This window comes from Phascolarctos cinereus, unplaced genomic scaffold (genome assembly GCF_003287225.1).
Source record: "Phascolarctos cinereus isolate Bilbo 61053 unplaced genomic scaffold, phaCin_HiC Scaffold_3;HRSCAF=262, whole genome shotgun sequence".
Classification (NCBI taxonomy): Eukaryota; Metazoa; Chordata; class Mammalia; order Diprotodontia; family Phascolarctidae; genus Phascolarctos; species Phascolarctos cinereus.
The window spans coordinates 152064636-152080401 of NW_027555736.1; the positions used below are offsets into that span (position 1 = coordinate 152064636).

General features: G+C 37.1%; 1 protein-coding gene across 9 annotated transcripts in view; it reads left to right on the plus strand.

Annotated features, from left to right (window-relative positions):
- The window catches only part of LRRC49 (leucine rich repeat containing 49), a 190740-nt gene extending 175873 nt beyond the window's left edge, over window positions 1–14867 (plus strand). For 8 of the 9 annotated variants that reach the window (XM_078151232.1, XM_078151231.1, XM_020982063.2 and 5 more), the window contains 3 exons: window positions 496–605; window positions 2290–2443; window positions 14178–14867. In XM_078151232.1, the coding sequence (XP_078007358.1) occupies window positions 496–605; window positions 2290–2443; window positions 14178–14381 (468 nt within the window). In that variant the 3' untranslated portion in view covers window positions 14382–14867. The other variant, XM_078151234.1, reaches the window with a different exon arrangement.
- The last annotated feature ends 899 nt before the right edge of the window (window positions 14868–15766 follow it).

Here is a 15766-nt window from a genome sequence, read left to right on the forward strand (position 1 = left end):
TATATAATAACTCCAAAGAAGAAGGGAGATTTCTTCCCTAAGCCAGTGAGTATTTTCTCCTGGGAAGTGATCAAAGAAATGTCTTGTGAGGAAAGGTATGAGTAATTCCTTGATTGACCTTTTGACACGTCATTAAAATAAATTAGTTTTAATATTTGCTTGGAAATTTCTTCTCAGTTTCTTATGCTTTCCAAAACCTACTGTTTATTTTCAAAATTTTCTCATTAAGAATTTCAGATACCCCAGAAATAGTTTCCAGACTCCTAAGCTTCTGCTGACAGGGAACTACAAAACCAAATGCTGGAGAGGACATTGGTGAGGAATAGGGGCTATGATCAAAGGGAGATAGATGCTTCTCCCAACAGCCTGCAGAGAGCATGATTTAAAGGAAAGTTTAAAGGAAAGAATTCATTCACATTTTTCCTTGGAGTTCTGTTAGTAATGTCTAACACGGGCAGCGTGTTGTTTTTGACATTTTTTATCATTTTTCCTCAGGTGACACAGAATGACATGATAATGGCTGAAAGGCTTTTTGGAATTCTGGCACATGTAGCATCTTCTGAATTACCACAGTATAGGCTGCTTTCACTTCTGGGGGAAGTCAGGTGACCATCAGTTTTTTATTTAAATAGCAGAGTACCTTAAAATTTAAAAAACATTCATACCTTAATTCTGTCTTTCATCTTTGCCTTGGGTTGATAAGGGTGCTTATGTGTTAGCAGAGCACCACCTTCAGCTGCTGGGGTTTATGCATCAATCCTTCCAGAATCTTACCCTGCAAAAGCAGTTTTCCATATTGCAGGATTTTTCTGTTTAGGGACAATGGTTCCCATTTGCTATGACTGCCTACCTAAAAGGTTTATAACATTTCATACCCAATAGGCAGTCATGTCAGGTGGGAACTAATGCAGATTCCTGACCCATCTTTCTGATGAGGCCTTTTACGGTCAAGAGAACATAAATTCCTTGAGGATAGGGACTTTTGTTTTGTCTTTGTGTAGCCAGACCTAAAGCAGTGCCTTTACATATAGTAGGTATTTAATAAATGTTTGTTGGATAATTGTATTATACTTTAAGATTTACAGAACACTTTCTTCATAACAACCCTGTGAGATATTATTGTAAAGGAATAATATCTCCCATCTTTTTATGTTTGAACCTGACCTTTGATTTCATCAGTGTAATCAGCCAATTGATTACTCAACAAGTATTTATTAAGTGCCTGCTATGAGCCAGGAGTAATACTAGGCACTGGGGAATGCAAAGACAGAAATGAAACTGCCTCTGCTCTCAAGAAGCCTGTGTTCTATCTGAGTCCCCAGTGAAACAGTCTCTTCCAATGCAAATTAGCACCTGAGAGAGAAAGTGACTTGGGCAGGACCCTGTGGTCCACTGTGTCAAAGGCAGGATCCTGTTCTTCCTTTTTGGAAGGCTGGCTTCATCTAGAATGCTGTGTTGCCTCCAACTGGGAGGGCCCTCTGACTCAGGCAAGTCACTGGTCTGGCTGAGGGTCCCACATCAGCAAGGTCATTGGTGGCTGGGATGTGAACCCAGGTTTCAGTTGGGAGAAATTTCAGAGACCATCTGACCTACTTGTTCCCCTATACCCAGTTTTATAGATGAGGAAACTGAGCCCCAGAAACTGTAACTTGCCTCAGTTTGAGTGAGTGCAGGCACTTTCTACTTCCGGGCCATCCTCCCTTCAACTCTTTCCTTTTTTCACTTGAGCTTTACTCTACCTTTCTACATTGTATGATTTATTCCTGCCAAAGCTTACACGCTTTCTTTATACCAGAGACTGTACTGTTAAAAAATGACATGTGGCTCATTCATAGTTGTGAGTTGAGCACTGTCTGGCCTTGGTTGTCAAAAGGTGAAGTGACATGTTTATCTATGATAAAGTATTTATTAACAAATGTTTTAGTTGATACTTGCTGGCTGTACAATAGCTCTGTGAAGGTTACTAAGGATTTTTAAACTTAAGGCAATTTGATTCATTGTATTGTACTTTTTTCACACTAGACTTTTTCCATTTTAAAAGTTTCATTTGCCAAACCAATAAACTATGTTTATGGTGATGATTTGCAATTTTCAAATAAAAGAACTCAGTTGAGTAGGTTAACCAGAAAAGATTAGGGTACTTTATACCTGTTTTCAAACCTACAAAATGTAACAAACTCAGTTTCATAAAACAAATGTTCAAAGAAAGCAAATTCACTTATTGAAAGAGAACAAAATACAGTAGAGGTTTTAATTCAGTGTGTCAACATCTTTATTTTCTTCCTTCAGGAAGAAGCAATTCCGATATCTGTTAGAAGGAAAAGGGAAAAAATCTGGGAGTGTCAGTGAAGAAGGTAATGATAGCAAAAGACTTTGTGGAGAAAATACAAATCGAGCAACACTGAATTATACCACAAGAGACTTTTATACAGAAAAACTTGAGGTAAAACTGCTTAATCAATCTTTGGGGTCTTGTGTTTTGACATAGTACAAATGGTTTGTGATTTTTTCTTGATTACTCATTTTGGTGTCAAGTCAACACTTAGATAACTTATTTGGTCTGCAGTAACGTAGCTCAGCCTTCAAATGTATCTTTAGTTGGTTCAGTCTAGGAAGAGTGAAGTGTAAAAGAAGAGAGCTCATAGGGAAAATCCACAGTTCATCCCATTTTCTATTGTCAGAAAAATAACTATCAGGAAACTAAGAAAAATAGAAGTGCTTGTTATGGCTGAGAGTGTAGTCAAATGTGAATTGGTCCTTTGGCTCCCAGTTGCTTTCTTTCCTGCTGATGACTAACCTTTCTGTTTGGACCTCTGGCATTTTACCCTACTTTCTAACTCCACAATGCCATGAAATTCTGTGTTCTTAACTCTGGATAGTGCCTTGATATCCATATTAACCCTACCTTAGCTACACAGACTAAAAAAGCTAAGGCAAACATTCATTCAAATATTTATTTAACAGTTATCTTTTTGAGGTTTTACTGTAAGCTTACTAAGTGCTGTGGGGGATACATAAATTTAGAGCTAGAAGGGACCATAGAGCCCATCTAGTCCAAATCTCTTTTCCCACTATCCCCCACCCCCCACTCCCCATTTTACAGATGAGGAAACCTAATCACAGAGACGTTGGTGAATAGCTCAAGATCACACAAGTAGTAAAGGACAGAGGCAGGATTCCAAACCAGGTCCTCTGACTCCAAATCCAGGGCTTTTCCCACTGTTCAACTTTACCTCATATAGAAGTATGATACACATTTCTTGCCTTATCGTCTAATAGAAAGAAGACACATATGTGCATAGGAAACATTTAAACAGTGTAATACTAGAATCTTAGAATTTGAAGGGTCTAAATATCAATATAAATGTCTCTTCAACAACGTTGACATCCAGCTTCGAGATTATTTCTAGTGACACAGAACTCACCTCTTTGTGATATCGCCATGGCATTCTTGAACAGTGTGAAGTTGAAACATCCGGTTTCATTTCTTGACTGTGTATCTCTAGTAATTGTGCATGTTAGACCCCTTATTGCTGAATTAGTTTGAATCTTAATTCTGCTTTCTGGAGAAAGGAATAATAAATTTATCACTACTTTCACATGGTAGCCCTGAAAATATTTGATACCAGCTCTCATGCCTTCCGTTAGTGCTTTTTTTGTCCGGATTACATCAGAGCTGCCAATCTCTGTCAGCTGGGGTCCTGTGACTTCTGTATCCTTGAGAGCAAAGACAGCCGGCTGGCTCATCATCCTAGCCCATTCCTTCAGGGCACACGTAAGGTGACACCACCAAGGCTGCCATAAGTCTCTTGATGTTGGTTCCCAGAGATGTGGACGTAGAAACACAGCCCACGTTAGGAGTCAGCCCAGAAACATTAAGCTCTTTCAGCGTCAGGACATTTTTAGGTATGCACAAACACTGCCTTCGCGGAGCCTCAGCCTGCTTGAGAAAGAAGACGTGGCCGGCTGAGACTCTATGACTTTGTCAATTTGGGATGTCCTTAGGCCTTGAGGCCTCAAGTAACTTGTTAATGATCATACCCTGGCGGTAGGAGTTATCCAATCTCATCTGTGTCGTAGTTAAAAGAATTATCAGAGTCAGGATTTGAACCCACATCTTTGTGACAGGCACTAGGTCCAGCATGATCATTTGCCATTCTGTTATTCTGTCCTTATCTGCAGACTCTATGAGACCCCCAGAAATGACCACTAGTTTCTAAAAGTACATCAGCTTCATTTCCACTGTCGACTGCCCTCAAAGATTTTAGATAACTGTCACGATATGTGGAGGGGCCAAGGTAGCTGGTGAACCACAGAGTGGCTATTGAAGAGTAGAGACCCTCAGCGGGTAGCCCTCTACTTTTGCACTCTTCTCTGCCTTTCCCCTCACTATACCAGTGAGGTAAACACCCCCAATCCCTCCCATTGTTCTTTCTACTTTGTGATTTCTAAACCCCTCCTCTTCAGTTCAGCACTTCACCAAGCAGTGTGAAGCCCTTGCAGTGTGTCAGGTGCTGAGGATACAAAGACAGACGTTCCTGACACAGCCTGAAAGAACTGAATAAGGCTACTCAAACTGTCATTTCATATGTTCATTACACTCTAGTCTGACACGATACTTGGAAACTATTTTTATGGAAACAAAGACACTGAAAATTTTCATATTAACCCTTCCGAAAACAGTGTTACTGAAATTAAAGAGAAAATATACAGGCCAAATGATGATGGATTTTTACTGAGCAAAAGCAGCAGGGGATGAGTAGTCTTGTGCCATTCTCCACAGACCAGAATAAGGTGTGTGCAGCGGCACCTCCGGCTGAGGGGGTTCTCATCTTTCACAACTCCACAGGCTTCTCAGAAAGCTAAGAGTGGGTGGCAGGGGCAGCTTCAGTTTTTGTACTTGATGTGTTTTGAGCAACAGAGAAGGCCCTGAGAAGTGGTGAAGAGGCATCTGATTGTTGTGGACCAGCATAACCCAAGGCAGTGAATAATTTAAGTGACTGAATGATCTTTATGGAGGATTTTTGTATGATTTTCTAAAACTGAACTTTACAGAAGAAAAAAGGATTTCTGGTTTGGTATCTGAAGTGTTTTTGATTAAATCATTTCAAAAGGATGTTAAAATTATTTCTATTAACTTTCCATTTAACTTGATTTAGAAGGCTGCATTTTTTAAAATAAAGTTGATTTTAGAATGAGATAGTTAATAACTTATGAAATATGAATTACCATTACCAGTGTTTCCTAAACATGTTCTACATAATGAAAATAAGGGTTTGGAGACCAATTAAATTTTGTTTCTAAAAATTTAATAGGAAATTGTCGCAATAATTAATGCAACAGCTTTGCTTAGTGGATAGAGAGCTGGCCTTGGAGCCAAGAAGACCTAGGTTCAGAACCTGAATCAGTCTCCCTTTCACTACTCTAGGCCAGGGCTTTTAAACTCTCTCCACTCATGACCTCTTTTTGTCCAAGAAAGTTTTACACAATCCTGGGTATATAGGTATATAAAGCAAGTATACATATCAAACATTTACTGACAATAAATCATAAAGAAATTTATTTTAAAACAATTCTTTGCTTTACATATAATTTTATAATTTATTAAAGAGGAAAGCAAATTTACATACTAATGAGATGGATATGCTCGTTTATTTTTACATAAAGGATGAAATCTTGGCAGAATATTTGATACTGCAGGATGTACAGCATCTTCAGTGTTTTTCAGAGTTGATGGATATTTGGATTTTATAATTGTCAGTCCTGTGTTTAGAACCGAGGCTTCAGAGAAGTTGCCTGATGCAAGCGCTGCCAGAAACACCTCGGATTGATTATGCGTTTGATTTTGAATTAATTTTTGGTCATTGCGCATTCAGAAACCTTTTACTGTTGCCAAACTTTTCGCAACCTCCACATTCAGTTAGGGGATCCACAGTTTTAAGAAGCACTGCCGCCCTCTAAGACCGGAAGTTTCGCAAAAGGTGCTAATCTGAACTTGGAGAGGAAGAGAACTCCTTATATCAATGAAATAAGTTCAGTTCCTATCCATATTACATTATCTACAATATATTTATTACTTGTAATTGTAATTATTGTAATTACTTGTTTTGAAAGTTTTTTTAACTGAATTTCTTCCAAAACTCCCCAATCTCCTTTATCCTTGGATGGTATACAACCGTATTCTCTAGAACAATATGTATAAGTTCCATCAATGTATTGCAAACTCCAAAGGTCTTGATAACAGATTTGTTTGGGAAATGAAGTTTTAGCTGTAGAATATGTGCCTCGAGGTCTCAGATTGTTTCATTTTTGTCTTTGTCTCCTTAGTTCTTAGTAAAGTGCCTGATACATAATAAGGGCTTGATAGCTGCTTGTTGTTTTTAGAATAATCTTTTTGCAAAAATATATAAATCCAGTTTTTGTAAATTGAATGATTTAAATTCATTGAGGAAGTCCACTGGCTAAAAACAAATGTGTAGCAACCCTGTTTTAATGAAAATAATACTTTTGCATTATGAAACATTGCTCCCTAACTTCTGTTTTATAAGTTTTATTTATTTATTTTTTATATATAGTGTTGGCTTTTTAAAATGGACTTTTCAAATAATTTATTTCATACAGTATCAGAGTTTCTGTTATTATGATTGTAGCATAGTCACACTGTTACAAGAAGATTGCATTACAATATTTATCTCCAAATAACATGTAGTAGTACCACTCTCTACCTATATCGTTACTCAAACTTGAGAGATTATTCAGTTCTTCAAGATTATAAATTGAGTGCCAGGCATTGTGGGATAAAATAACAAAGCTGAAACAGTTTCTGCCCTTGAGGACCTTATATTATATCAAGTGTGATTTTAATTTGACATTCCTCCAAAATACTATTATTATAATTATGTAGTGTTTCTATAGCATTTTTATTTACATAGTGTTTTCGATGGTTTTTATGTGGGGTCTATTATGATTTGTTGTTCATTTGTTTCAGTCATGTCTGACTCTTCATGACTCCACTTGGGGTTTTCTTGGCAAAGATACTGGAGTGGTTTACCATTTTCTTCTCCAGCTCATTTTACAGATGAGGAAACTGAGGCAAAAAAGGTTAAGTGACTTGCCCAGGGTCACATAGCTAGTAAATATCTAAGGCCTGATTTGCATTTGGGAAGATGAGTCTTTCTGACTCCAGGCCCAGCACTCTATCCACTGCATCACCTACCTGCCCTTCTGTTATCATAGGGTTCTCTTATAATAGGGGTCTGTTAATTTCTCTGATAATTTTAACAGTTATAAACAAACTTTTGCTAGTACTAAGATCAGATTTCCAGGTCTATAAACGGCCAATAATTTATTTTTTGTTGTGAAAGTTAGCTTTGCAAATCATGGTCCTTTTTCCTTAAAACTGGAAAACACTACATGCCCAAGTGAATATGGTGACATAGTTCTTCCTAATCTTATAGGATTTTGGAAGAATAAGTAAATTAACTGGGTGACATATTTGGCTTTATAATATAGGCTACAATAAGTTATCATAATTATAGTAAATCTTCATCAAACAGAATAACAAACAGAATAAAGAATAGTAGAGGAAACCAACCCTTTGATGTGAACAAAGACCAAAGCTGTGAAGAAACATAAGGGTAAATACAGAAAAGGAGAAGATACTCATTTGTCTTTTACTTGAACCCCTTCCAGCAAGAAACATCATAAACTTGAGTTGTCCATATTCTTCTTTCCCTCCACTCTCAGCCTCCTTATAGTAATAGGAAAGGACCAGCACATTTCTATAGTAGACATAATAGAGAAAACTACATGTCTACCATGATCTCATGGGGTTAGAGATAGAGTTTCCATTATCCTTTTCATTCAACCAACACAAGTTATTAACCCAGTAGGAGTTAGGCGTATAGAGGCAGGACTCATTTAAGCTTGGTGCACTAGCACCTTAAAGATTGGACACTGGGTTTAGAAATAAACAATAGAGTGGTAGATGTTGAACATTTCATATACAGGTTTGACATCTGGTTTTTATTCCAGTCATTTAAAAATATTCTTGTTATACATGGCCTTTGCCGATGGGCACAGTCTATGAACAAATAGAGACAGGGAAAAATAGTAAATGAAGCTTATTTTGACTAATGAGATTACCACATGAAAGGCAAATTCCAAGCTTGACTGAACAACATAGTAATTGAAACTGAAGTTGATAAAGGAGAAGAAAATTACCTAGGTTATATGAAGTGGAAAACCAAGCAATTACCTGGTGAATTTGATCAACTGAGACAGCCAGTCTGTATTATTCAGATTAGAAAACTCTAACCCCCATTCCCCTCAGTAGCAGGTTTTTAGGCCTGCATTGGCTACCTAATTACTCTTCCTAAAAATGGCTTTCTTCCTATCACTCATTGGCTCAGAAACTTTTAATGATTCTCAGTCTCCTACAGGATAAAGATCAGATACCTCAACGTGATGATCAAGGTCCAGCAAAATATGGATTCATCCTCATCCACCTTTCTCCTTCTACAAAGATCTTCCTCTTTAACCAAACTGGTCTACTAAGTGTTTCTTGAGTATGTTTTACCACCTCTGGAGATTTCCTACCATCTCAAATTAGCTAAATCCTACCCCAACCTCAACACAGATTCAAATCTCACCTGCTCATTTAAAGCTCCTGTACTTACTGTGTGATTTTACACACACACACACACACACACACACCACACACACACACACACACACGGAAATATATATATATATGTATATATGTATGCATATATACACATACAAATGTGTTTATATACATCTGTGCACATATAGACAAATATTAATATACACGTATATGTATAGATTATAATATATTATAGCTAATATGCATTTATTGGTTATATATAATATATAGGTTATATCCAGGTAATTTTCTAGGTTATATGTGCATATATGCAGGTAGACAGATGAATATGTGTGTGTGTGTGTGTGTGTGTGTGTGTGTGTGTGTGTGTGTGTACTTAAATCCAGCATCCAGACCTGAATCATAGTCTTACTGACTCCAAGTTCCACCTCTGAAACCTCCTTACTGTGTGATCCTTAGTAAATCAATTACTGATCCTTTCAGTGCCCACAAACAGATCTCTAAGACTGTAAATCTCAATTGCCAGGCTGCATTGGTAAAGGAATTTCCTCACTGGCAGGTTCCTACACTGATATCACAGTTCTGATAAAAACTACATAGGGTCCTATCTCCCCTCACAGATTTTAAGTTCCTTAAGCCCAGTGACTTTGTTTTATAACTATTTTCTCCCTATCCTCCCACCCCCCAAACAAACAAAGCTTCATACTTAATTCCTGGTACACAATAGGTATTTAATGAATATTTGTTATTTGACTTATTAATTGTTGATAATTGCCTAATCTTTTCATTTCATTTAGCCTGCATAGCCATAGCCTTAATTAATTTTAAGTTAGATTGAGGGAAAAAAGGGTATAGTCTCTTTTAGGATGAGAGTCAGTTTGTACCAGCAGAAAGTCAGTTTGTAAAGAACTCTTAAGGTTGAAAAGGCTTAGTAAAGACAATTTTTTCAGTGCTCATTAAGTACTTATGAAACAAGGGAAGGTGAGTGATTAATCTAGTTAAAAAGAATGATTTTTTTTCCTGATTAGCACAATCATGGGGGAATCACGCTGCATGCTCCATTCTGTGTTTTTTCTGTGGTTTTGTTTTACTTTTGTTTTTGTTATGGAGAAAAAGAGGGAGTCTGTGGAAGGAAGGTTTTCTTTAAGGGGAAGCTGGAAGGACTTTGGGCCTCAGGGAATGAATAGCAAGACTTGTGAAGATTAAGGTTTTTGCTGGAGCAGTTAAGGTTGAAGACTTGCCTCTAATGCCTTTAATGCAGAGCTGAGCCAAAGGGGAAGAAACTGTTTCAGATGAAACTTGGCTTGTAAGACTTTTAACTCCAAGAAAAGCTTCAAACAGTAGTAATGAGAGAATTAAATTGGAAAGGTTTGATGATGAGGCAGTGTGGTGCTGTGGAAGGAGTTCTGTGTTGAACATCTCGATGTTCCAGTTTTGTCCAAGTTCCAATTCTGTCTGTGCCACTATTTGGTTAATAATCATCATTATAAATGTTTTTGTGCCTGTTATGTGTGAAACACTATCCTAGGCATTGGTAATATAGAGAAGTATGAAATGAGTTCCTTGCTAGTGGTGAGCATCACAGTTTAGGCATGGAAATAGAAAGTATACATAGAAAGACCTAAAACAAAACTGAATTACACATACATACTAAATGCAAAATGAGTGAGAGAGCTAGTAAATATTATGTCATTTTAGAGGAAGAGAGTTGCTATGGGATGGAGTAGGTCTGAGGTCTCACAGAATTGGATCTTGAGCTGGGCCTTAAAGAATGGGTAGCACTTACTTACATGGAGAGGAAAGAAATAGATATTTCTGGCAAAGAGAAATATGTTATTCTTGTTAGTAGGTGGTAGTACTCTTGGTGTGTTTAGAAGAGTATGTGAGTAGGTTGATTTGGATGCAGTCAGGGATTCCTATAGGAAATTAATGGGAGAAAATAATTAATTTTGTTCAAATCTCTTAACCTCCTTGTATTTCAGCTTCCTCATAAAGGAAGGATACAAGGTAAATAAAAGACTATTACAGTGGAAAATGCTATATTACAAACATCTATCCAAATTGTACTTTTTTCAAAATTTTTCATTTAAAAACTTTCATTGATTTGTTTTTATATCTCCTTCATTTTCAAACTTATCACAATCTACCGTTGTTTCTCAATATCTGGGCTTAATTTTGTGCTATCTAAAAATGTTACAGTGATTTGCAAAAGGCGTATATTGTGTGCTTTTCAAATTTTCAGATGACACAAAACTAGAAGGAATAGTTAATATATTGAATAACCATCATCAAAATTCAGAAGGGTCTCAACATGAAAGAGTGATGATCAAATCTAATAAGATGTAATTTAATAGGAATATATTGATCTTACACTTGGGTTCAAAAAATCAGCTTATTGGGAGAGGCATGCTAGGTAATAGTTTGTATTGTAGTAGACAAAAATATGTCTAAAATACTGCATGATGGACAGAAAAAAAAAGTCCTAGGTTTTCTTAAGAGAAGCATGGTTTGCAGAACAAAGGAGGTAAATAGTTACTCTGTACTCTATTCTGGTCAGATGACACCAACATTTCTGTGTTCTGGAGGACCTTTGTAAGTTAGAGCCTATCAGAAGAGGGTGACCAGAACAATGAGAACTGGAAAACATGCAAAATATGTGTCCAACTAAATGGTGTTTAGCCTAGCAGAGTTTCTTGAACTGTGGGTTGCAATAAAAATTTGGCAACAGTAAAAGATTTCTGAATGTGCAACAACCAAAATTTAATTGAAAATCAAATGCATAATGAATCCAAGGTTTTTCTGGTAGCACTTGCATCATGCAAGTTCACTGCAGCCTTGATTCTGAACACAAATGTGTGCTTTGCATTGCACATGCTCTCTGCCCATGCAGCCAGCAGACACTGCTTAAAAGCAAAAAGGGATCGGGAAAAAGTTTGAGAAGCCCTGGCCTAGAGGAGAGAAGACTTTGGGAGAGCAAGATGCTCTACCTGCCTTCATGTATTTTGAAGGGCTATCATGTGGGAAAGGAATTAAGAATTTTTATGCTGATCCTTGGGGAATAGAACTTGGACAAATGAGGAGAAGTTGCAGAAAGGCTGATTTAGGCTTAAAGTAAGAAAAACTTAACAAAAACAGAAACCCAAAAGTGAAATGGCAGCTTCCCTCTTACTGCCTGAAGGTCTTCAAGTGAGGGTAAGATGACCACTTGTCAGTCATGTTGTAGAACAGATTCTTACTCAGTTGGACTAGTTGGCCAACTTTTTTTGTAGTCAGTGATTTTGTGAGTAAGTCAAAGCTTTCCAAGAGCCAACAGTCTGTAACAAATGAGAGAAATCTGGGTGAGAAACATGGCATTGATGTGCTAATAACTGAAGCGTTTGGGAGAGGCAGAGTGAGTTATAGTACACACATATGCTCCCTGGATATGAAAAGATAGCAACGAGTTGAGGAGAATGAGGTGGAATATTTTTAGCACAGTTAATAGACTTAAACTCTTAAAGTTAGTTTAGTCAGAGCTAAGAAGAGAAGTGATGACAGGTACAGTATTTCTATTTGAAAAAATGTATGGGAAAATATTAAAAGGAACAGTACTAACAATATAAATATACACAGATTAAATTATATCATTTGCTGTGAAGTTGTACTCTTTTACAATTCTTTTTAAGTAGTTATTTTTTTTAGCAATTATCAAATAGCTATCCAAAGTCTTTTAGTACTAGAGGAACATGGTGTATCAACAAATAAGAACTATTTCAGAATCTCCTTTTAAAAAATTTAGACAAGTTGGAAAAGCATATTTTATATATACATACTCTCTTCCACTTGTATTGAAGTAATTCTTTGGTGTTCGTATAAATATATATGCTATCTTTTGTTGTTGTTCTTACAGCTCTACTACTAATTCACACCTATCTTTCCTAGGAGTTCCAAGGCATATTTCTCAGCAATAAACTAACATGGTAAATTTTTGAGCATAGGACATCAGGTTCTTTGAAATAGGCCGCTGGAAAGCATTTGTTCTTCATCATCTGGAGAAAGTTTTGTGTTGTTTTTATGATAAGCCAACCCATGACCTAGTCTTCTTAACATGTGAATTAAATCAGGTTGATTAGCTTTCTGGCACATGCATAGCTATTCTAAGGATAACTCATATTGTAAGAAAACATTTTATGAAAGGTGAGGGATTATTAAAATACAATTAAATTTAAAGACATGTGTTTTTTAGGAAAATGCAGTGATGCCTTGGACATTTACATATATACATATACAAATATACATATGTATATATATGTGTACTGATATTAATCAAGTATTTTTACACATATTTGAGCTTACCCATCTTTTCCTACTATGCTTTATTTGAACCATTCGACCATCAAAAAGGAACACCAACAGGAAAAAAAATGAAAAGCTCATAAATGTTATTTGTAGTCAGCGTGGTTCATTTTGTCGGGCCTGATAAAGAAATAGGGGCCTAGGACTTCACTAAGTGAGCTCTGAGGTTCTTTCCAACTTTAGTTGGACTTCTATTACCACTCTGCTCTGTGCTAGATCTTCATATCTCATCCTATTTTCTTGAGTTTCTTTTATACAATGTTACTACCCAGGAATACAAGAAAAGCCATCAAGAATGATCTCTAAATGCTATCCTACTTCCCCTTTCCCTCCTGTCTTGCTCTCATCTCAGTCTAAGACAGGGATGGGGAACCTTCAGCCTTGGCCTCAAGGCCACATGTGACCTTCTAGGTCCTTGGTGTGGCCTTTTGACTGAATCCAAGTTTTATAGAAGAAACCCTTTTATTGAGGGAAGGTGCTCTGTGGAGTTTGGATTCCGTCAAAGGGCCACACTTGAGAATCTAGAGGGCCACATGTGGCCTTGAGGCCACAGATTCCCCATCCCTGGTCTAAGAAGCCTGTTTCAGGAAAGTGAATTGAGTGCATCACCACTATTTCTCAGAGCAGGCAAGGGGTTCTAAGTAGAGGCATTATCACAGAATCAGATCACAGAATTTGGGCATTGGAAGGGGCCTTAGTAGCCATTAGTTCAACTCACATATGAAAGGAATCTGCACTGTAGCTTTTCTGCTTGAAGATTACCAAGTAGAGGGAGCCCTATTTCAGTTGTGGACATTTGTAATTGTTAGGAAGTTTTTCCTGCTATGAAGTCTAAAGAAGTCTCTTTGTAGCTTCTGCCCATTGATTCTGCTTCTGCCCTTGGAGACCAAAAACACTTGATGCCAGAAAATCTGGGTTTGTGTACCAGTCACGTATTGTTATATTATCATAGACTAGTTGCTGAACTTCCCGAAGTTTTTGTTTCCTGCTCTATAAAATGTCCATAATACTGTACCATTTCTTAGGGCCATTTTGAGGAGAGTGCTTACTACAAACTCCTTACTAGAAGAGGGAGTTAGTAACAAATTAATCAAAATTGTGGTCACACTATAGCTACCTTCTTGGTGATCCCTAGGTATTCTGTGGATCAGAGAAATGTTAGTAATTTTGTTTGGTTCTCAATCTTTTTTAATGCAAACCTTTTATTTCCCAACAGGAGATAAAGGAAAAAAAGAAATTTTGCAAGACTTACATACAGGACCTTGTGAAAGAAGCAGCCGAAATCAACATGAAAAATGAATCTTTACAGAAGCTTTGGCCTCAGCTGTTTATTGAGCTTGTCAGGGATGCAGTCATAGAAATTCGTAATAAGAATTCCTACATGAAACTTTGTCTACAAAGGATAACTGATACAAAATAGCAGTCTACCAATTCTTATTGATTTTAGTATGTTGTGTTTTGTTTCAAGAAGACTAAAAATATAGAGGATTAACATTAACCAGAAAAATAAACTACTTTCCTATAAAGGATGGCTTCTAAGCATCATTGAATGCTGTTTTCCCAGGGAAAGTTGTCTAGGCTTTAAAAAAAATAAAAAAAGAAAAGAGCAAAGATTTCTTATTTAAGATGTCGATATGGCCTTTGTGAATAAAGCCATTTGTAGAAAATAACAAGGCCAGAGATTGGATGATTGTCTTCTGTGGTTGCTCCTGGTATGCTGCTGCGGTAACTCAGAACGGGTAGATTCTGCATAATGCTTCCGCATGATTGTGTTTCTCTTTGGTTTTTTAACTGACAATTTTCAACCCTTTTTATTTTCACCCATAGTTTTAAAAACCAAAAATATGTTCAAGCAAATATTGTTTTTTATGAGTAAAGAATTATTAATAAATTAGTAAAAAAAAAAGTTTTGTGTTTACTGTCTTGATTCAGTCAGGGCAATCTCCCTTATTAAATTGTATTCCTTTTCCTGATTCTGCAGATGCCTTTGTCCCCACATGAGGTAGATCTCTATTCTTCTTGGAATGGCCTTTTAGAAGCGTATTCAGCAGCTGTAGTACAGCATTGGCAGTTAGGAGGTAGACTAAGAGCAAACTCTAGGGACTGGAGCCATGAGAACTTAGTTCACATGCAGCCGGCTTTCAGCACATGTTCTATCCATCCTAGTTAAGTGGTGGGATGGCCTAGTTACTAGTGAGGTAACATGGTGTGGTGGAAAGAGCATGGGTCTCATTTGGGTTGCTCCACCACTCTTGATGAGGCCAGTTGGCTAAGCTCTAATTCTCAGTTCTACAGTTGTAAAAATGAGAATAAAACTTAGCCTCATGGAATAGTGAGCTTGAAGGCACATAGAGATCAACTATCTCAACCCTAATTTTCATATGAGCAAACCAAGGTCTTGAGAAGTGCAATAACCTGTCCAGCTCATCTAGGTAGTATGTAGCGGAATTGGGATTCACATGTTTATCCTTGGACAAATCCAGTCCTCTTTCTGCTATAGCATACTTCTTTCATGTTGTATTACCCACCTCTCAGTGTTGCTGTGAGGATTAAATGAGATCATTTCTATAAAGTATGTTGTAACCATAGAGTTATGTCAATGTGATTTGTCCTTGCTGTCATCATAGATGCCAGTTACCTGCAAGAGTGTGTCCTCAAAGATGTATCACCTCTCAGTTTTCTCATCTGTAAAATGGGCATACTGATACTTGTACTACCCACTTCAGAATCTCAGTTTTGGAAGCAACCCCAGAGGGCCTAGTCCAACCTACACTTGAATAGACATCCCTTCTACAATACATAATA